The sequence below is a fragment of the Calonectris borealis genome, chromosome 6 (assembly GCF_964195595.1).
Source record: "Calonectris borealis chromosome 6, bCalBor7.hap1.2, whole genome shotgun sequence".
In the NCBI taxonomy this organism is placed as follows: Eukaryota; Metazoa; Chordata; class Aves; order Procellariiformes; family Procellariidae; genus Calonectris; species Calonectris borealis.
Window position 1 is genome coordinate 41521871 of NC_134317.1, and position 23352 is coordinate 41545222.

General features: G+C 49.7%; 1 protein-coding gene across 1 annotated transcript in view; it reads left to right on the forward strand.

The window, feature by feature from the left end:
- The first annotated feature begins 12068 nt into the window (after nt 1-12068).
- COL6A3 (collagen type VI alpha 3 chain) overlaps nt 12069-23352 on the forward strand; it is a 62794-nt gene continuing 51510 nt past the window's right edge. The window contains exons 1-2 of the mRNA XM_075153780.1: nt 12069-12167; nt 20645-20793. Coding sequence (XP_075009881.1) covers nt 20706-20793 — 88 coding nt within the window. The 5' untranslated portion in view covers nt 12069-12167; nt 20645-20705. The remainder of the gene's footprint in view (nt 12168-20644; nt 20794-23352) is intronic.

A 23352-nucleotide genomic window follows, 5' to 3' on the forward strand; every position in this document is an offset into this window, starting at 1 on the left:
ACAGCTCTCTTGCCAGGTACTGTCAACAGAGAGGTGTCCTCCGCACCCTCCCAAAAGCTTAAACCATGGAAAAGTAACAAACACCATCTCTAAGAGGCCCTCTTACTGTTTTTTTCACCTTTGGAAAGCTCTCCCAGCCTCTGGAGAGGGCTTACAATTGCCCTTTTCTCCTCCCTGTTCCTTCTCCTGGTAGAGAAGGAAAATCCCAAGTGCTATCCCATGACCGGTGAAGTCCGGCCAGGGTTGGCCTCTTACGGGAGGAAAAAACCCAAGTCTCCTCCTCTCTCTTTCTGGTATTCCTCATCCTAGTTGAGTACAGGCCAAATTGGCATTTCTCGGGAGTTTCAGGTCATTTATGTAAAAATCGCTCCTGCTATTAAACACTAAAGAAAATTTGACCCGTGTTTTCTATACATTTAGACACCCCTGCAGCATCTTCCTTTAAATACCCCCCCCCCTTCCAATCAAAAACTGCCAACTCTGACTTCGTTGTGATGCCTGTGGGCCACCACTTTGTGATATGGAAGCACTCAGTTTTGGGGGAAATGAGTGTTTTCAACTTCTCTTTGTGCCATTGACCTCTTCGATCTTGTCCTTTGGCCCGAGAATCCCTGGGGACTGAGGTCGTTTCCCACCCTATGTTTGTACAGCACCTTGCACAGCCTTGACCCAAAACAGCGCTCCTGGGCTCCAGCAAAGCACAGCTGGAGGAAACCTCTGCCTCCAAGGCATTCCTCTATATGGGACCTCCTACCTCTACAACCATATAGGTCAGCTTAAAGACACCTAATGCAATGTCAATTTACCTGTGACACCCCAAGCCCCCAAAACATTACAGGAGTCAGCAACCCTTGGGAGATGTGGGACATAGAGGTGATCCCTGAACACCCTCTGAGCTTGTTCCCTTTAGCGGGGGGTTTATCCAGGCGCCAGGATGATGCCGTAGGTGCAGGGAGAGCATCCCCCTGCCAGGTATCCGGTTACTGCATTCATCTCACCCGAAATGGTCCTCCCGCTGTTAAGGCAGATCAGCCCTTCCAGGGAAACAAAGCGTCAGCACCCTGCGGACATCCCCGCTGCCTGCTCCAAGACGCAAGTCTCGGCAGGGAATATTTCACATACAATGGCTTTTCATTCAGCCCGCGAGTGTCTAATTTGATCCAGGGACTCCCAGAACGGAGAGCTGGCGAAACTCGATGACCAGATGTTTTCTGAGAAGGCATGCGCTCCTCTGTGGCACAGCGAGAGGATGTTAGTGGCAGCCTGCTCGAGAGTATAGATCAACGGAGAAATTAGTGAGAACATGCTGCTGTCAGCACGAGCGACGTACATGCTGTACTCTGTACATCACTGCACGTTCCTGCTCCACCAAAGCCTCCCTGCTGCAGAGCAGAGGAGGAGGTCAAATTACTGAACCAGTGCTTCAGATCCACAAAAATCCTTTGGCGTTAGCTCCGTATAGGGTTGCTCTCTGCCCCAGCACTCTCCCTTGAACGGGGGGCACCGGCTGGTGTTTTTATGCCCATTCGGTGCCAGGTTTTGGAGGGGAAGAGGGAGCGGGATGCTCTGCAAGGCTGCTGTGGCACCCTGGTTCACCACGGCTCAAAGACTGGACCATGAGCTGCCACGCGGCAGCGTCCCCTCCTTGGTCTGGGCATCATGTAAGAGCCCTGCCAGAGCTCACCTTTTGGTGTGCGCGCGCAAACTGGGGGGGAATGGCAATCTGGAGAAGCTGATGGGCAGCCTCGGGCCCCGATGCTGCAGCTTGGGCCATGCTTTTGCAGGATATGGCCATTTCCATCAACCACCAAGTTGTGTACCCTGCGCTGGAGGGATCTCCAGCAGAAGACAGGTTATGAGCTGCTGTCTAATAATACATTCACCCCCAGGAGGGTGCTGGTGTGGCCAGCCATCTCTAGGTCAATCCTTACGCTGTTAGCACTCAAAATGCTGTTGTCACCAGAGAAGGTGCCCTCACAGAGGCAGAAGGTTAGGGGCAGCCCGGTGGAGGTCATGCCAAGACCAGCATGAGGAGCTGGAGCAGAGGGGGGAATTTAACCCCCTGCCTTGACAGCCCGTTGGCAGGGTGCTCATCTCGCCTCCTCCCAGAGATAGCTGCGAGTTGCTTTTGTCTTCTCCTTGTTTGCACTCAACGTGATTTTGGATATACGGGGTAGGAAGGGCCATGCACTAAGGTTTAAGACCCAGCCTGCCAGCAGCATTTCATTCGCTGTAGATAATGCTTCCCTTACAGGCGAAAAAGGACCGCAAACACCCAATATATAGCACAATTATTTTCTGGTTGGTGATAACTTCACCTCGAATCAGCACAGCAAGAGAGGTTTGGGGTAGGCACCGAAAATAAGCACCTCGAGTGAGTAGCAAAGGTGGTCCTGCCGTGAGGTTTCCTCAAAGCCGGGCGTAAGGATGAACTCCACTTCATCTCCAAAGTCATTTCTGGGGGAAGAGGCTGGAGGATGAGGTTTGCCAGAGGACTGGGTCACGGCCGATGGTGCTGCAGCTGTGCTGGCAGGTTTCAGCAGAGCAAGAGATGGAGAGTGCTTCTTGGAGCTAGGGGCAGGTACGTGCTGTGGTAAGAGGTGATTTCCTCTTTCATTTCTGGGTTTCCATCCCAGGTAGGGTAATACATCTCTGGAGCCTTGCGTTTGAGGGCAATGAACTCATTTAGCTTTTACCTTCATGTCTGACTCATGTTAGGAGTGATTTTGGGACAGCTGGCGACCCACCAGCATTTCACTTTCCTGGGAAGACCGACCAAAGCAGTAACTCACCAAACACCTGTCCTCGTCACCGGTACCTCTACCTTTCCCTTGCAAACGAAGCAAAAGCTGGGGAGGTCCATCTCCCCGCGGTGCCTGCTGCCACCTCCCTGCCAAAGCTGCTCCCGCGCTGATGGCAAGCGGCAAGAGAAAACCCGTCCTCCGTGCGAGATGCTGCTGGCACGAGACCCCGCAAAGCAAAAACACATGTCAACGGCAGCCAGGCTGGATGCGAGTCTTTCTAATTCAAGAACAATAAGTTCGATGGATTGAGGAATCAAAGCTGCCAGTGCCAGATGACAAAAAAAAAAAAAAGAATCTTCAAAAGTATTAGGTTGCTCCAAAGGCAAGGAAGAAGCCTAACGCAGATCAGCTGCGATTTGGGAGAGGAAACAAATAAAAGAAATGCTGGTGTTTGTGGATGGTGCTCGTTAGCCACTTGGCATCCGTCTCCTCTCTGTCTGGAGGACCAGAGACCCCCGAGTGTTAGACAAAGCAGAAAAAAACCACACACAGAGCAAAGCAAGAAGATCCAAGCTTTGGGACCCATCCCCAAAGAGGAAGAGAAGCCTGTCGGTACGGAGCCTCCAGTCTCGCAAGTGCAGGTGCAGACTGGTGAATCCCACGGAAGTAAGGCTGGGCATCAGTTATCTCGGATGCAAGACCTTGCCCTGGCACGTGGCTGCCTTGCTGGGCAGCAGCACTCTGTCAAAGCTGCTGGGCTGCAGTTTTTTGCATCTTTACAAAGCCCAGAAATAGCCTGAAATAATGGCTTTTTGCACTCAGCAAGCCTCTGCTGATTCAGCATTTACCAGAAGGTTTGGTGGAGAACGGGCGTTCAAGATGGAGAACATTTTCTACCCCATCTCCATTTACCAGACTGGAAAAGCAGAGGTTTTTTTGACTGCTCCATTTTTTTATTGAAACAACTCATTACCTGGTGGAAGGCAGACAGCCCCCAGCACATTCACCTTCAATTCAGCTCCGAATCATCCCCACTTTGAAAATTCACAATAAAACCACCTCACCCTGCAGATAGGCTGATATTAGGACAGGATGATGGAGGTTACGTATATTTGGAGGGGGATGAATTAGACATGTTTCACCCATACTTGCTCGCAAGAAGATAAAACACGCCCTGAGAAAGCTGATCAGGCTCGATACGCTCAAAAACTCTGGCATCCGAGCTTTGGAGAGCAGGTTCAGATGAAGGGACCGGCGCTGGGCTGGACTCTGCCATTGCCGGGGGAAAGCTCGCCTTTGCGGGCAAACCCTCGGGGTGACGGCGCAGAGGGCCCGTTGGCAGCTGGTTTGGGAGTGAGAAATGAGGAGAGAGCATCATCTGCCAAGACTCGCCTTCTCCACGCGCCTCCTCCCTAGGAGTGGTGATGTGCCATCCCAGAGGGAAGGGGCCAGCGTGCCCGGCCACGTTATTTATGGACCACAGGGAGCCAGAACAACTCCATCAGGCTTTGCTGGCACTCAAGCTCGCTCCTCCTGAGTTTTTCTTGCATAGATGCTCAGTCCCATAAAGATCAGCCCCGTTCCAGCTTGCTTGTGGTTGACAGGTGACTTGCTGCTACGTAGCACGGGGATGTTTTAGGGACAAGTGTGCTGTTGTTCTGCCTGGGGGAAATGATGCCATTTTCACGTGTCTCCGCTGCAGAATGAATGAATGAGACGTTTGACGGAGGACACATTAGTAAGGCTGGCAAGCCTGCTGGCTCCGGGTTTTATAAAGAGCGCTGAAGGCTTTTTTTCCACTCGTTTCTGCCATGAGCGGTTGGAAAGGGCGATAAACAGCAACGGTAACCACGCAAAGCCGTCCCCACCTCTTCCTGCCCTGGGACAGGTTGATTTTTCACATCCAGGGACATCCCCAGCCCAGGGGCTGCAGCAGGGCCCTGGCACCACTGGAGCTGCAAGTGCCTGCGGGAAGAGGCGGTTGCCCAAAGGGATGCCTAAGTTTGCAGGGGGAGGGAAAAATTTCATTGCCACAGAGGTTTGCCCAGTAACAGGGAGTTGTTTCCATAACCTCCTGAGCCTCTGCAGCCAATGTTTGCTCCCCAAAACTGAGCTACAGGATGAAAAGACTCAACTTCTCCTTTGGCTCTGTAAAACCAGGCTGGCTTCCTCAGAAAAAAAAAAAAAGCAAACAAACAACAAATCCACTTGCCAAACTTACAAACTTCAGCAAAACAGCATTCTTTTCCCCAGGCAAATAATTTGTTAAAGCTTTTTTTTTTTAAAAAAAAACCCAGATTTTAAATGGGAGCTTATATCTGGTCATTTGTACAGCTTTGTATCAGGTGTGTTTTGGTTTTTTCCACTCTGTGACACCTTTATTTAGTATTAAGTTAATTCCACTTACTTATAGTTTGCATTTGATCGTGTGTGAATAACCTGGCAGTGCTGAGGAACCGATATTTGCTTAAAGAAAAACCATCCAATTAAAGATTGAGGCGTCTGCGTCTCTGATGCAGCTCATGCAGAAAAATACATTGCTCTGGAAATCCCCTAGACCAGCCAGAAATGCACCTATGCATCAAGTGGGTTTCTAGATGGGTTTGGGCAAAAACCTTGGCTTTTTAGCTTCCAAAGGAGCTCCAGCCATTTACAGGGGAAAACTCAAATGATGTGTTATCAGCTCTACCCAAAGCAGCGAACGGCAAGGTGGAAACACCACAGTTTTACCTCCTCGGTAGAAACTCAGCATCTCCAGATGCCTCAGACACAAACATCTCGAGCACAAGTTGTACCACATGCTCGGCGCAAATCGCAGACAAGCCCCTGAGGAATAAATACATACCGACCGCGTACGTGCTATTTCCTGTTTGGTTTTTTTAATGCTAACTCCAAACAAAACAGCTACGACGTGGAGGTGCTGTTTATATCAGCTCCCCATCAAGCGGCGGGATGTTTATAAGGGAGAGAGCAAGATTACGCAGCCTGGACCCCTGTGCCCACCCAGCGGGACTCCCTGGCATGAGGAGCCCCATGCCACCAATTTGGGGACAGCAAGGACCCCCTCATGGAGGAGAAGAGGAGAAACAAGTGCATCCCACCCTGGGATACCTTTAGCAACAGCGATGCCAGGACGCAACGTGAGGATGCTCAGTACCTACCGCTACTTTTTGTTCTCACCGGGAGATGCGGTGTCACCCTCTGTGTTGCAGCAGATCCGTGATGTCCTGGGGAGGAGCAGCCACCTCTGCCCACCACAACCCTCCCCAGGCAGGGAAGCACGCTGCTGCGGGAGGCAAGGCTTTGCTGCCCGCAGCCGGCCAGCTCCTGCGGTCACTTACAGCCTCAGGAAAGAAAATACCAGTCCTATATTAAGGCCCAGGAGACCAGAGAGGGACTATCAGGTGTGGGATGAAGCCGAAGGAATTAAGCCCAGGGAGGAAAGCAAGAAACTGTGTGATATGAGAGGTGGAGAGGGGAGTGGGGATTCAACTCTGCTCAAATCCATGTGATCACCTTGAGCACAAGATGGTTTCTTTCTCCCCTTAATTCACAGCTCTTTTCAATTCAGGGGAGCAGCCCGATTTTCACAGCTGAATTAAGCCTGTTCAGCTTAGCATCGGCTCCAAAGATGAAAAAGCAGCAGTGTTTCTGGGAGACCACCTGGCACGGTGATCACGGAAAGCATGGATAGGGCTGATTCAGGACCTGGTGCCCCAGGGCAGAAGCAGCAGCCCTGGCGAGGTTGGGCGGTGGGTCACCATCCCCATGGGGTGTTTCAGACTCCAGCATCGCTGCTCCCCTGGCTTTGTTCTCACCCTACCCGCAAGCAAGAGTTGCTCTTGGAAAACTCCATTTATCATGGAAAAAACCCACATGGCTAAGTTAAAAATACATATTCTTATTCCTTTAATAGGGAACCCTAACAAGAACATACCCCCTGGGGACTGGGATGTATGGTACGTCACTACAGAGCTCTATATTTCCAGTCCTTTCCCTCTTAGCATAACACATGAATTTTTCTCTTTACCGCTGGTGCGCAATGACCGCAGGTTTCCAATGAACCGGCTACAGCAAACCCTCAGGTCTTTTTCCCTCTGCCGTATCTTCCCGACTAACATAACACTCACTCATGGGTATGAATAATTCCCTATAATTCCTTTTCGGCTCGTCTGCCGTTACATCATCCCGCCCGCGTGGGCAGCGAGTATTTCTGGCTTCTCCCCGACTCCGGCTCTTTTCAAGCCACCTCACTTCTCTCCCCGGTAATTAGTAACAGTTGTTTCCATCACAAAATGAGAAGTTTCATCGAACTGTTGAAATTCAGCCTATTTCAAACGTTTTTTTTTTTTATGCAGTTGCCACAGGACACGGAGGCCAAGACTTGGAAAGATTTTTTTTTGCTCCCCTTGTGCGAGGCATCACCTGGAAGTATCTAATGCAAGAAAACAGGAGCAACCCAAAGCAACATCCAGCAACGTCTGCATTGGCCAAAATGCATCTCACGCGTGCTCCCGGAGTTATCTTTTATTCTGAAAAAGGGCTCAGCTAGCATTTTTCCTAGAAGCCGAGCATCATGCTTCACATCACTGACCTACAAGCTGCACATCGTGTTAGAGGGGAAAATATTCACATTCTTCACATATTTGAGAGTAGTTTGTTCCTTGTCATCGCAGACACTGAAAAGCCCTTCCAGCAGGAGGGATTTCTGCAGGATGCAGTTGGTCAGGGCTCCGAGTTTCTTTCCTATAGGCCGTAGATTAAGAGTATATATACACTTGGATAATACACGCAGCCCTGGTGTAGGTTTGTTTTTATTGCTTCTTCTGGGGTTAGCCTGTTGTCGTGATTTATTAGCGGTATTAGCCTCAGAAATGTTACAACAAAACAGGCGTCCTTTTAAGAAATCACCGATTTATCCAAAGAAAAATGTTTTCTAGCATGCGCAGAGATTTTTAAAAGCTTTGATTTGGGAAAAAAAAAAAAGACACACAGCGCAATGCATTTCAGTAACTCTGATAATAATATATATTAATAAATAATAATATTAATAAAAGTAACTCCTAATAAGCCCTACTAGGCGAAGCTTTTATCGCACCTTTGGTTTTAAATGATAACAATTGAAGAAGGAAGAAAGGAAGGAAATGACTTTTCAATTAAAATTGAAACCATTTCTCCTCCCAGGAGGGTTTTTCCTCCAGTCACATGGAAGATGCTGAAATTTTTGTTTTCATTCTTAAGGCTTTTCCTGCTGTTGCTTTTCGAAATTGTAGGAACCAAGATCAAAAGACCCCAACCTGTGCCTGACTCCACACAACAGCTCTTTCTCCTATAGCGGTCACACTGATCGCTGCGTTTTGCCCTTGACACAAGCTAGGGAGGCAAACCCCACTGTCTTACAGATAAGGAGCTGAGGCAGAGCCGACAAATCACCCGTATTCATACGGCCGGTGGCAGAGAGATCCCAGGATTACAGTTCCCCCAGCACTACCCCAAGCAGCCCTGGGAACACACTAATAGCCACCCCACCGACCTGTGCTGGGGCACAAACCTCCCTCTCCTGGTGCCGATTAGGAGATGTGCCCTTGATTGCAATTAAGCCCAGGTTGCTGGGATGCTCGTAGCATCCCCAAGGCTTTCCCAAGCCCCCTCCTAGCGCAGCCTGCTTTGAATCTGCTATCACAACTTCATCCTCAAGGACGGGAGGGAGATGTTGTAGCAGTGTTTTAATTTCTTCATCAGGGCTGCGAGATGGGAATGAGCAGAGCCAGGCGGCTCTTCTCTTGCCTAAATTCCCACCCTGACCTGCCCAGCTCACTTTCTCCCCACCCTCTCTGCACGCTCTGGAGATGCTCCTGCCCTTTCCCCCCAGCTGTTTCAAAGTCGAGGGTGGTATCGAATGTGGCACAAATACATCGGGAGACATTTGCGTGGAGGCAGACAGACAAACAGAAAGTGTAGGAGAAAAGCAGAACCAAGAAAAGCTTCAGAAAAATATTTCCTGGACCACTTCCTAACTGGGGTGCTGGTGACGGGGGAAGCATTTGGATGAAAGCAACGGCAAATCCTTTGGAACTAATGAAAACCATCTATTGCGAGCAAAATGAAAATGCAATCTGCAACCCTGCCCCGGTTCTAGCAGAGCAGCTCTCTGCCTTGCTTTGCAAGGAGAAGAAAGAGCTTGTTCTTTGAAATAGGGGGCGAGGACCACAGCCGGACCCCGTGCCTCCAGTCCGCTGTGCAGATGCTTAGGCTGGTGATGGAAAAAAATAACAGAGCAACCTTTGGTTTTGGTGGTACCCACTAATTTCAGAGTAAGCAGCGGCCCCGTCTTGCAGGAGCAGGTTTTATTCGAGGGAAAGAAGATGACCTTGGGTTTGGCGGATGCCTGAGGAGTCCCTGGAGGAAAAGCCAGCAGATGGTGCTCAAGGATGGAGCCAAGGCGGGATGCTCCCGGGTGTCCCCACGCATACGTGACCCGGAGCCGGCCGCCCTGTGCTTGTGTGAATCACACAGGGGAAATCCACAGAGCATTTCTTAAATTGGGGGTAAAATGACCCAGCTGAAGCGCATCCGCACGCAGAAAAGAACTGCAAAATTTCACCACTCCCTGCCTGTTTCACCGAATCACTTTCAGGGTCCCTAGCCGAGACCCTTAGGGATGGGATGGGAGGACATCAGGGTCCCCTTTGCATTCGGGCACACAGGGCTTTTTTGTCGTGGGTGGAAAGAGAATTCCTCAAAACCCTCTTCCTGACTCATAGCATTAATCACGTCTAGTTATTAATACACCAGGGAGGAAATCTTCCTAAACTTAGTCCCAGCTGCCTCTAAAAATTACCAATGCAATGCGATTCAGTCTTTTACTAATTATCAGAGAGGATTTGTTTGGTATCTGGGGATGGAAAGAAGTCTGTCCCTGCAGATGTCACGCTTCCCCAGGGATTTTGCTCCAGGGAGTTTGCGACCCCTGGAACGTCGCAACAGCCGCGGTGGGGACCTGCCCAGGTTCCCTGTTGCGGTTGGAGACCGCTTTGCAAGGGGTCACCAACGCAAATATGAGGGAACTGCTAAAGGAAGGATTGGAAAAGATCACGAGTGGAAGGAAAAAAAAAAAATAAACAACCCCACCCCAAAACACCCCGAGCACCCTGGCTGGCTGCTCTCCCCCTGTGCGCCAGCTACAAAGCCCCTTTCTGGAAAGGAAAACCTTTCAGCTTGGTTATTGCAGTCATAAAGGCAATCAGATGGGAATTTAAGACCTCTCGTAGTCTCATTTAATTGTTAGAGCACTTGGTAAAAGTCACTTCAATATTAAAACCATATTAAGACAAATTCTGCATCGCGAAAAGAATAAATACTAACTTCTAAGTTAAACATGTTCTCAAGTGAGCTGTCATAGGCATACAAGGCAGGTCATAGCGTTTTGCCAATATTGTTACATTACTTCTCTCTGATCCTCTGTCTTGGCTGTTTTTCACTACTGCTCTGGGGTGGCTGGAGCTTTCCCGTGTTTTATTTTCATTTTGGCAGTCACTTAAAACTGTTTTCTTGCGTTCCTTCATTGCCACACAGAAAACTTTGGTTTTTAAAGGTTATCTCAACTAATGGCAATACAGATACCCGTTGCCATTGAGCTCGTATAACTGAACCGTACTGGTTTCCACGGTCGTGGCAAACTGGAACTGCCGGACCCCACTCGGTGGATGTAATTCTTGCTGAGTGCGTCGTACAGGTGACAGCAGGAAAGCCCAAAGCCCGAAAGCCCAAAGGCAGGAGAAGATGCAGGGCAGCACATCGCCCGCGCCTGCCTGTTCAGGAGGAGGCTGCAACGGGGTGAGAGCACCCATGGCCACGTGCTGCTGCTTTATGGGGTTGTCCTGGTACCACCGCAGCATCCCCAGTTGGGCTCTCCCACCTGACAGCTGAATTAAGAAGGAAAATAATTTGGGTCGGACACTTCTGCCAGGAAGGTGCACCTCCATTATATGTATTTTATCCCTTAGCAGCTGTCCCTCACCCATCTTGGCCCCTGTTATGTGTTCGTCATTGCTTTCCAGCGGACCCTGTTTCCCCCATCCCCCTCTGCGAGGTCGGCGCTCAGTCTCTGCAAGCGCCAAGCCAAGCACCATTTCTAAAACGAGCTATTGCATCAGTTTGAGGGCTCAGCACTTTCCTGAAGCATTCCAGCTATTTCTTTATGTGGCTAGTCTTTCAAACAGCACAAACCCTAGAGCAAACATAATAAATCCCCATTTGAAATGAAGAGAATTTGACTATTTGATTCCAGGGACACCATCTCGGTTTCAGCCTTATATGGAACCGAGCAAGAGATAAGAATTAATGTTTCCATACCACCATTTCTTGCAAAACACAACCCAGTCCAGACTGAACTGGCCAGTTTAACTTTGGCCAGTGACATGCTATTGCTCAAGGCAGAGGAATAAAATTAGCCCCCCAAATCTGCCTGATAGGCTAATAAAAGGTTAAAAGTATTTTTTCACAGTGCCTAGATTTAAAAAAAAAAAACAAAACAGAATTACCGGTCAGGAACGTTCAAACTTTTACTTGAAACTTTCCACTAGGCTATATATACTTTAAAATATTTATCCTTATGCTAAGGGGCTAACATTTATTTGTAACTTATGCTATAACATGATCCCCCCCACTTCTTCCTCCCCATCTGGGCAGGTAAAAAAAAAAACGACCAAACTGTTATATGTAAATAGGAAACTGCAGTAAGAAGAGACTCTCTCCCCCTGCGCTGATGCTCGTAGCTGTGCGGGGCGAGAGGCTGAGCTTTCCGCAGCCTCAAGCATCTCCAAACGGCGCTTTGCCGGAGCCCTGCGTAACTTGGTATGGTCCTTGGCACGTCCTGGCTCCTCCAGACACCCCAGTCCGGCCCTTCCCGACCGAAAGGCACGGTTAAATCAGCTCCCGCAACCCCGCAGGGCTTTTTTCTTTTTTTAATAAATTTCTTCTCACCGACAACAGGGAGAAACTTTTTGGAGGCGGCGGAGCCAGCGCAGGAAGGGGAAGCCACACAGCGCGGAGGCGTCCCCCAGGGCGGGGAGACGGGGTGGGGGGGGGGGGAATGGGACCGCGTGTGATGAGCAGCTCTGACCTCAGCCCCGGGAACGCCAGCACCAACCATCTGGATCCCATTTGCGACGCCGGATCGCCCGGCCCCCCGGCACTCCCGCGCCAGCCGCCTCCTCCGGCCTCGCTCAGACCCGCGGCGGCCGTCTCGCGGGGACCAACGCACCCCCATTTCCCTCGCCCCGCCGGTGCTTGCACCCCACCGAGCAAAGCGAGCGGGGACCGGGAAGGCTGAGCAGCGCTGGCACACCATGAAGCAAGGGTGAGAGGCGCTTTGGAGTGGAAAATCCTGGAATAAGCAACTTTTTTTGGGTTCATTCAGGGGTAAGTGTTGCTTTTCACACGGGAGCCCTTCGCCTGGGCTCAGGAGCTGCTGTGCTGCATTTCCCCTCCTCGGCGGGGTGTTAGTCTTTGGGGAGATTTCAAGGAATTTTGGACAAAACCCATCCCATGTGCAGAGCAGTGTCCTTAGAGGAAAACTACCTCCAGGCTTGCATTGCTCTTGGAAAAACGGAGCCGTGCAGCCGGGCTTGCTCACACCGGGATCCTCCTCCCCGAGCCGATGCACCGCAGGTGCACGGGGACACGCCTGGCCCCACCACCGCAGGACAATTAAATTCATTCAAAAGCACCGAGTAGAGCGTTTCCCCTGCTGCTGTAGGGATGGTGTTTGCCTTTGATGCCTTGAAATCACTGCAGCAGCCTCTTGGTGGGATGGGAGCGGGATACCCCGGGAAACAGTGGGGTGGGTGCTCCCAGGAAGGCATGTAGTGATTTGGGGAGCTGCTTGGGCACAAGGAGGTGGGTGCATGAATGGGACCCTGCAGGGACTCCAGCTAAAAGGGTGTCTCACTGCTCTCGAGGCATGCCCCCAGGGTGGGGGGTTGTTTGAGAGCAGCCCTCACCCCTTCTACCTCAAGGCGAGGTAGGATGAACTTGCCAGAGATGCTTGTCAGCCTGTCCACCCCACACAGGTCCCGCTGCCGGGAATGTCCCTGCTGCTCCAGGGTGGGCCAGCACTGCTGTGGCTCCAGGGACAATCCTCATCCTCTTATGGTTATCCATGGAGAGGGGAAATTGGCCAAACATCAGATATTTTTCCCCCCCCAAGGGCTCTCCAGTCCTGCATGGAGTCACCTCCCCTCTCCACAGCCCCCATCCCTGCTCCCTCCTGCCTTTCCCAGCCCTTTCCCCCATAGCCCCAGTTGCCCTCTGCTCCCCAGGGCTTTGCAAACAGCGATGCTCTTGCCGAGGGGGTGGCTATGACTAATCGTGGAGACACCCCTGCCACCGTCCCTCTTGGCTCAGCAAAGCCCTCCCTTCCCAACCGGAGCCCAGGGCAAGAAGGGGTTGCAGCCAAATTGGTTTCCTGACAAGGCACAGGGGCCAAAACCAGCTGGAGCGGAGGTGGCCAAAGCCACTCTGGTTCCAGCGGGTGCAATGGGAAACTCTCAGCTCATTTCTGGTTGCTGCGATGATTCATGTACGCTCTCAGGGGAGGAATGCTGCATTTTCCAAACTTCTGGCTTTACCCCATTACTTACTGGTTTAAAAAAAAATTTTAAAATTCAGTATTTATGGTTGGATAATTACTGTGCTTATATAGTGCTGTTTTTGGGGCACAACTGCCCAGTTTGGGAGCTTTGTGGAGGCCAGAGATGTCTCCAGCTGGGGGGGGTAGGTTGCGTAGGAACGCGGTGGCGGAGCAGAGACCCAGCTCTGCACCTCCCCAGCACCATCCCTTGACTCACCAGTACCAGAGCTCAGGGCAACAGGCTTTCCATCCCCAACCTTATACCCTCATTCACCCTGGTCTTTGCAGAGAGGTTGACCATGACCAGGGGTGCGATGGTGTTTTTAAGGACAGGAATGCAGGGCTGCACGCTTGCTGCTGCCGCATCATCATTCATTCATTCCCTTTCCATTTTTCAGCAATCTCCCCGGTTCCCTTCCTGTTTTTCAAACATCTTTACAATTTTCCATTCAAACGCATTAACATTCCCCAATTTCAGGGTGAGCTAAACCAGCCCCCACTCTATTCCCACATGTCAAGGAGGAAAGAAAAAAAAAAAAAATGTTGTTCCTCTCCTAACTTTTGCTACGTGCCTGTCTGGGAACAGGAGGGAAGGGAACATCTTATTCCTTCCATCAGTGCAAACTCGGGTAACTGCACACTCTTGCCAGCCTTGGACTGTATTCTCCCAGCCTGGATGCATTTGATTTGCAGCAAAGGGATGAACCTGCCCCCGTGTTGGGCATGCACGGCAGCGGGGCTGGCTGCCGGGGCATTGCATGCCTGCTCTCTGCTGTGAATCACAGCCAGCCTTACCGCTCCGCGTGCCCATCACTTTTTCCACCTTTTTAAGTGATCTGTGTTCCACATTAAGGAGCCGATTTGTTTGGGTGGAGAGGCACTGGGAGGCTTAGGTTACTATACATAAAGAGTCATTGATCTTTGAGGGAGTTTCCTCTTTTTTTTAGCAAATACTCCCTTTCCTCTTATTAACTACTCTATTTTAGTCTCAGTCTTCAGATGAAGAAAACAACCAGATTTTAAGCCAACAGCATGCTTATAAGAACAAAAATGAATATGTGATTCATATTAAATGCTAGCACCCAGGGAACTTGCCTGGGTAGGATATAAATGCAACATAACTCTGTCGCTTTGCTGAATGCTGGTTTTCAAAAATCAAAGCTCAAGTGGTTTGCAAAAGCAGGAAGATTTTCCACCCTTTTAGGCTTGTTTGCTTTTAATGCTCAGGTCTACCTTTGTAGGAAGAAATGTTTTCAGGAGCAGCCCTCAACCCAACAACCCTCACCTTCCCAGTGCCATCAATGCCAGATGGCAGCAACATTAATGGAAACCCTTCAAAAGAGCTGGTGCCAATTGAAATGGCTCCACTTAACTCCTCAGAGCCATGAATAAATTTGGAATCTGCCCTATACAGCTCATCCCAAATCTCCAGAAATGGCCTTGCTTCTCTGGAGACTGTGTGGCCAGGTGATACTTGGTTCCATATGATGAAGGGGTGGCCAGGTGCCTAGAGGCTTGGGAGGCTTATGTCCCTCTTCAAAGGTGACTGAGCTATTTCACAGGGAATAATTGTGACATTTAGCTAGGAGGGGCTTTTGGCTAATGTTTTCCCCAGTTCAGAGCTCTTAACAGTGTAGAGAAATTTGAGGGGGGTGATTAATCCAGCAGAGAGAAGAGCATGCATCACCTCCAGAGGGCAATCTGTACTATCATGGCTCCACATCAGGATTTCAGGAGCTGTTTCTCCCCCCTGCTTGCTCCACAGCCACAACTGGATGTACATCCCACTATTGGGATTGCAAATAGTTGTTCTGGGTGGCTGGGGTCCACTTTCAAGCCGCTGGCAAGGCAGCTTCACTGCTGCCTCCCAGGGACATGCATATAGCAGAGAACAGCCAAGTCAAGGAGATTTCAGGCTGAGCAGTTTGGTTGGGAAATAGGGTGACGATAAGGCATGGGGAGATACCCATGAAGCAAACACAGATGAAGGCAGAGGCCCCTTGGTTTTGACCCCGACACCCTCATGGAGCAGACTTTTAGAGGGCTCCAAGGATGCTCGCAGCATGTCATCTCCCACACCATCTGCAGGACAATGCTTTGCCCTCCCTCTGGTCCTGCCCCATCCCCTTGCAGAAAAGCTGTTGGAACCCAGGTGCAAATCCACATCTTTCTCCCAGTGCAAGATAACCCACCCCACATACAAAGGGAATTTAGGGCCACAATTGCTTTGCAGGCTTCTATTCAAGCTATTTTTGGGGGATGCCCCTAGGACTGGGCAGGAAAATTGGACCACACATACTGTGGTTGAGGGCAGCGAGGCATCTCAACCCGAAGGTCCCTGGCTGTGCCAGCTAGCAAAGCTGCACAGGCTGCCCAAGGCCAAGCCCAAACCCAGGCCGTTTGTCCCCCAGAAGAAGAGCACGCAAGTTGTGGCTCTGCCTACCGCGGTTCCTTTGGGTCCTCTGTCCTTCCCCAAAGGCTGCTCGCCTCCCCGCAGCAGCAAGAGCGTCGTGGGGAGGGAGAGCTGATGGGAGCAGATCTCACAAATAAATCACTAGTTTTGGATTTCCTGCTTATCACACCCCAAGGGTCAGTTCTGCCCAGCTCAGCCCTTTAGCCCTGAAGAAAAGCACCAGGCAACTACAAAACGCTGGTACAGAAAACCCCTCCGACAGCTCGAGCTGTGGGATCCAATTCCTTTCTCTTACAGTCCAGTGAGAGAGAGCGCATCAGTGCCTGAAGCACTGCCCAGCTGGGAGTTCAGGTTTAAGAGCTATTTTGCAACACCACTAATTATTCCCTCTACCTGCCCTAGCACCCATCCATATCTATGCATGACACACATCACATTTCTCTTCGCACCAAAGCCATAGATACTTCCCCTCCCTCTCAAAGCCAGCCAGCCCAGCTGAGAGGCACATGTAATGAATCAAAGTGATACGTAACAGCTGTAGTAATTTTTTCCTGTCTTTCATGTTTTGCTTTTTTAAGTCTACTCATCTGCTTTGCACTTTTACAGGTTTTATTTTAACTACACTTTAGTGAAAAAAAAAAAAACCAAACACACACAAATGAATGATTGCTTAGAAAGTGAATTTGAAACATCCAGTCAAATAAAAAAAAGTTATGTAAAATGTCAGATTTTATGCACAGCAAAGTATGCTATAAGCAAAAAATAGCTGCTGGGAAAAATATTTAAGGAAATCACTTCATTGCGTTAGTGGTAGAAATGATTGCCTTTTGAAAGCGTTATTAGTAACAGATGTAGATCTTCTGATGAAATGGAGGACATACCGTAACATTAAGAGGTCACCACACACTATATAAACTCTAGACAGACATAAAAACTTCAGATTATTGAAGACTACATGAGTTAATCTTTTAGCACATGAATTATTAAGAGACTGGCTCCCCAGGTTTTGGCGCTAATTTTTAACAGTTCAGGAAAAAGCTTTCCTTTTCTAAAGGCACTCAGTAGCCAGGTTTTTCAGCATTTTTTTCCAGCTTGCAACAGTTATATCAAAAGCTCCACCAGAGCTTTCACCCCCCAGGACTGCAAGGAATTTTTAATTTAAAAAAGAAATCCAGGGTGAAATTGCCTTTTTGAAAATACATTATTGAAAATAACAACAATCCAGGAGAATAAAGTTGAAAAACAGATACTTGCCATCATCAAGAATTAAAATGAATTAGCATGAGTTCACATCCCTGGTTTTATCCTCCACCCTCTGCAAGCTGGTACCACCTCCAGCTTCTGTGACCAGTGGTAATTTGGGACTCAAAGCAAGAATACATTGAGCAAAGCAAGGCAAGCAAGACCTACCTCCAAGCAATAAACATCACATCATTCACTGTCTTAAACCCACTTTTCTCACTGAGCCAGAAACTTGCTGTTGGTTCAGTCAAACCAGATCTGAGCAGAGTTTTGATTCAAACTCCCCAAAAAGCACATTACCTCCACAAAAAAGCTACCGTCCTTGCTTCTTTTTCTTCTTCTCAAGGGCCATCCCCTACAGGAAGACCATCTCCTCACCCACGCCTTTCTGCAAGCACCCAACTCTTCCTCCTTTGCTAACAAGGGTGCTGTGGAGGGGGGGATATAAGGGAAAACCCTGATCAGGAACACCTGTGCTTAAATGCTCCTCTTTTCCACACGTTGTTAGAGACTTCTGAGAGACATCAATCATTTCCTGCAAGACTTTGCTGCTTCTTTCCTTCTAATAACTAATCTCTGCTCCTGTGATTTTAGGATGGTTTTGGGGAAGCGTGATGCTAAAACTCATCTCTTGTTGATGAACAAGTCCCTCGGCTTTCCTATAACTAAAAATACCATGACGGAGGTCACAGAGAAAGCTGGAAATAGATCTGGAGGCCTCCTAAAGGCTAAAACGGAAAAGAAGGTGACTAAAAAGAACAGCCAAGTTATTATTGCTTGAAAAAGGCATTGTATTTCCCAGCTGGCCAGGACAAATAAACCAAAGCTTGAGACTGAGTGTTGTTTTAATACACTGTGATATCCAGGTTTATCTCATGGTACCCCAAGGGCTGACTCGTGACTTTCAGCCGTTTGGGTTTGCCAGGATGGAGGTACATAAAATACAGCCGGTGGTTTCTCTGCCGCAAGGCTCCGGGGCTGAACCATGACCCAAAGGGACCTAACGGAGGTGGGCTCAGCCCCTGGCTCTCCCCCAGGCTCCCTGTTTGAAGATGGGCAAGGCAGTTTTTCAAGGGGTTTCACGCCAAAGCAACCCTAAAGATGTAGGTGTAGATCCACCATTGAGTTTGGAAATCCCATTCGATGTAAAGCCCAGTTGCTCAACCACTGCGGGAGGGTCATGGGGGGTGTTGCGGGCGGCGGAGATTTTGTAGCACCGGGGAGATTTGCCTTTCCCTTCTGCTGCGTTTCATGGCTGTAAACAGCCCCATAAGGCTCTCTGCAGCTGCTCAACGTTAAAACCAAAAAACCCCCAAATGTTTGCTTCGGTCCTGTCATTTATTAGCTGGCAAGACATTAATTTTCACTGGTTTATCTTGATGCTCTGTTCACCCCAGCTGTTGCGCCTGCAGAAGGATAGGATGCCAGCAGCTAATAAACAGGAGGATAACATAACTCCCTGCGTTTCGGAAAAGAAATACTAGCACTTTTACAGCGTACATTATTTTAACGGGCTGTTTTTCCGTAGTGTGCCTTTTATTTCACATTTTTCATTCATTGCTAGCAGCATTTTTACTCCCAGTGGATGATGCAAGGCAAGCCCATCTCAAAAAATTTGCAGCTCTTCCATAAACCTCTTCTGCCCAGAGGGGAGATGCTCCAGTGGGGTTGGATGGGTTGTCACAAGCTCAGTGCTTTTTGCGAACCTCAGCACTGGGACCTACAGACCTTTCTGTATTCGGGGACGAACCCCGCAGCGATGCCCATGGCTGATCCTGCACCCCTGGGGAAGCAGAGCCCAGCTTTCCCCTCCCCATGTGTTCTTTGGGTGAAATTAGATTTTCTGGGAGCAAGCCGCAAATCAGGGACACGGTCCAGCAGAGCAGGTTCGCTCCCGCTGGAGGCACTGGGAGGTTTGGCTTGGACTCCGATGGCCGGGGGGATGGATGGGTGCCAGCTAACAAGGATGATTTTTCAGTCTTTTTATGAATGACAGTGATACCTCTAGGCTGCAGCAGCTGCCTCCATAAATTGAGGAGTTGCCAATAACAGGGAAGACTTGTCACATCTTAATTAACGCTGCATGCTAGCTGCTGGCTCTGGGTGCCTATTAAATGTCTCTCCACCTGGTGGTGGTGTTGTTGTCATTATTATTATTATTATTATACGCAAATGTGGGGGGAAAGGTAGGGGCTAGCTTTTGCCTGACTCGTGCTGTATGGCATTCATAAATGCCACCTGGAGCTCCTGGAAGAGCGAACGCTGCAAACCCCTTCTCCCAGAAGGAGCAGACCCCAACCCAGCTTTGACACACAGGGAGCCAGTGGAAGTGTTAGGATTGTGTCAGGTTTCGGGAAACAGGGTGGATGTTGTCCCCTCCTTTCCACTGAACCCCCTCTGATAGCCCTGAGGAGCGTCTCTTTAGTGGAAGAGGGATCAGCTGTTCAGATGTTTATTTCCAATTTTTCCCTAATTCCCGGCACTTGGTTCTGTTTCTGGCTGTGCTAACGATGGCTATCTCTGCAACTACCCTGGTTTTCCTTAAGGGGGGGTTGTCTTCCCCCTAGCCCTCCTAGGCTCTTGTATTGGTCATAACTTTATGGATTGATGGAGTTGGCAAAGATGGTAATAATAACATTGATTTTTTTTTTTTTTCTTTTTTATGATGACCTGGTTGATAGCTTGATATATTTGGATCACTTTTGGCTCGTTTGAGTAATTGAGCTCCTTTTGGGGAATGAAAAGTATTAAATCACTGCATTCCCTTTTGGGAGGATATTTTCTGAGTTAAGCAAGCCTTGCTGGTTTCTGCTCTGTAGACTTGGAAATGAAGATTAAATAATAAATTGGCCATCTCTATGACAACAGAGACACAGCTTTCCTGAAGGAGACATTGTTTCAGAAGGCTTGCCAGGTGGATCACAGATAAGAAACTTGCATAAATTATATTTTTGGCTCCAACACGTAAAATATTATTCTTGGTGCCTTTCCAAAATGTGATCAGCTGGCGCAGGCTATTCCACCGCCGGGACTGCGAGCTTGGGGGACTCCAAGGGCTTTTTGCTGTACAGCCAGATTACGCAGTGCACTTGGGTCTGGAGTAATTAAATTTCCATTTGTATGTTTGGGACAGCTGAAAAGGTGAGCTGAGGCAAAGAGGGCTGTTCAGAGCAATTATTATTGTGGCGTTTGTAAAAAAATAAAATAAGAAAGGGCAACAGCAAGAAGGAACATGTTGGCCAAGATGTTTCAGCTGGTCATCCATGGGCGAGGAGGACAAGTGAAAGGCCAGCATATATTTTGAGGGTTGGTGGTAGAAACCTAGGCTGACCATTTTCTTATATATTAGGTATTACCTGGGACAGCATAGGCAAGAAGAAAGCCATCAAAGTCCTCAGGGGCGATTAAAAGCCAATTATGTGAGCGATGAGTCCTCTTCCAAAGAAATGCTTGCTACGAAGCAGTCTCTGTCCAGCATTAAAATATTTTTTTCTTGCCAAAGTGCCACAAAAGCATTGCAAACCCACATGGTTTGGCTTTTCTATCTCGTCCCTCATCCGTGCCTGGCCGGCACTGCCGCTGTTTCTCACTCTCCCTGTTTTTCTCCCTTAGGTATCGCATTGGGTGCTTTGAAACAAAGAGAATAAAAGGAAAACTCAGATAAAAGACCAAAATGAGGAAACACCGACATTTGCCCTTCGCGGCAATGTTTTTCCTCCTACTCTCAGGCTTTTGCTTGGTTCATGCCCAGCAGCAAGCAGGTAAGACCGGACTGCTTTACCCGACTTCGCCGCTGTACAAACGTGCCGCTAGTTCGCATCGTTTGGTTTTTAACATGCATGTCGATGGTACGTTGTGGTTTACCTTCTGCTCCTCAGCTCCCCACTCAGCTGAGGGTCGTTTCGGACCCAGACCTTAGCCAATGCGCGCGGTACCTTCCCGAGCATGTGGCTGGCCGGTGGCGTGCCTTTAGAGATGCTCTGCGGGAGACGGGGGTGCGGAACGTGCACCCAGGGTGGCCCCGTGCGGGTTTTGTCCTGGGCAGAGCTGTTTTGCCCTCCATGCATGTGTAGGAGGGCTTTTTGCAGTGAGAAGAGCACTGCCACTGACCTGCAGAAAGGCTGTTTGGTTTTTTTAAGAGGAGGTGCTGGTGCCTTTGGGACCAGAGCTGGTGTCATGAGGGCGGGGGGTGTTAGCAGCAAGAAAAATACAGAAAACTCATGCCAGCACCCAGGCTGCTTAAACCGAGCAGCCCTTCCTTCCTCGAGCACCGCCGCAGAGCCAGCAAAGCCCTGAGTCAGCAAAAAACGCGCAGGAGACCATGGGCAGCTAGAAGCTGAGCGAACCTAAATTCACACGTGAAGCTGCAGGCGTCTTTGTCTGGCCCAGGGCTGGTGTCCAAACCCGTGCGGCGAGGGTCCGGGAGGGGAGAGGCATCTCGCCTCCCCCTCCCCGGGAAGGGTAGGTCGCATGCTGTCCCCCAACGCCTGCGGTGTCAGGGCGCTGATGGCTGCCTGGTTTTTCTCCAGCGCTTCTCGTTTTGCTGCGGGCGATAAGGGGAAGCTAAGCTTCACTTTCACCATGCGAAAGAGGCTGTCGGTTGTTTGGGCGAGGAGGAGGAGGAGGCATGCTTGCGCTGACCGATAGAAAATCCTAAACCCCCATCTGTTTTTTTAAAGCTGTCAAAACCGTTGCCGTGGCTGATATAATATTTCTAGTGGATTCCTCTTGGAGCATTGGGAAGGAACATTTCCAACTCGTTCGAGAGTTTCTGTATGATGTTATAAAAGCTTTAGATGTGGGAGGAAATGATTTTCGCTTTGCCCTGGTCCAGTTCAGCGGAAACCCCCACACAGAGTTCCAGTTAAATACCTACCCCTCTACCCGAGACGTCCTGTCCCATATTGCCAACATGCCTTACATGGGGGGAGGCACCAAGACTGGAAAAGGATTAGAGTACCTAATCGAGAACCATCTCACTAAAGCTGCTGGAAGCAGAGCCAGTGAAGGCGTCCCCCAGGTTATTATAGTGTTAACGGACGGACGATCCCAGGATGATGTGGCTCTGCCATCATCTGTCCTTAAATCGGCCCGTGTAAACATGTTTGCGGTCGGCGTGCAGGATGCAGTGGAAGGGGAGTTAAAGGAAATAGCGAGCGAACCCTTCGATATGCACCTTTTCAACCTAGAGAATTTTACCGCTCTCCACGGCATAGTTGGAGACTTAGTGGCGAGTGTCCGTTCATCCATGACTCCAGAAAAGGCTGGGGCCAAAGGACTGGTTAAAGACATCACAGGTAATGGCTGACTGCTGATGGCTCCCATCAGCATGGTATCTGCTGGCGTTGCGCTGTTTAAAGCCTTTGTAGGGGCAAGACTGAGATGGACGTTCAGAGGTTTAAAAACAAAGGTTTGAAGCATGTGGCCCCGTGTTTGTAGCTATCGAGCGTGCCGTTGTTTGCAGACCGAGATGGCATCCCTGCCAGAGCTGCCAGGAGGTAGCGCAGGAGCCCTTGGATGGGCAGTGTCCCACTTTGGCCATCCTTTTGCACCCATGGCATGGAAATGCAAACGTAGGGAGCTCTGCAGAGTTGTTAAATTGCCCCATCCTATCCACTCCCAAGGCAGGGAAATAGGGCATGAACGCACCAGCCGTGATGGTGACTCTTTGAGGTCCTGACCGAAAACCCTCTGGAGACTGAGAAGGTCGCTGGTGGCTGTGGGGACACCACGCGGGATGTCCCCTTGCAGCTAGCGGGGGAGATAGGCAATGTGCTACTCCAGAAAGTCACATTCTTGGCTGAAGACAGCAAAAGCAGTTCGGTGGAGAACTTCTCCGCTGAAACCCCATCCCTGAGCTGGCCCTTAGCCTCTCTCCTCATCCGCTTGGAGAAGGTGTGTGGTTGGAGAGTCCCTTTTGCGACGCCACTCAAATGCCTTCTTTACAAGCCGATGGCTTCCACCTGCCGGAGCGCTGGACCCTTCCCGTAACCGAAACCTCTCTGCAAATTGTGTTGGCTTCAACGGATCTGCGCTGACCACAAGCCAGGGGCCCAATTTGCCTGGAAAAAAAAAAGACAGTCTTCCTCCGTCCCTCCTCTGTTTATGAAATTTCAGCGTGGAAAGGGCCTTCTGAGCAGCTTTGTTGTGTTTCAAAACAGAAGTCCCAGAGATCAAACCTTTCTTTTTATTCCTGAGACTCCATCTGAAGGTCAATAGCTTGTGGGGTGATGTAAGGCAACGGCAGTGTAATGAGGCAGCGTAACATTAATCCCCCTGTGTTGTCTTGCCTGATTAACCCTCACGCCAGCCCCACTGGG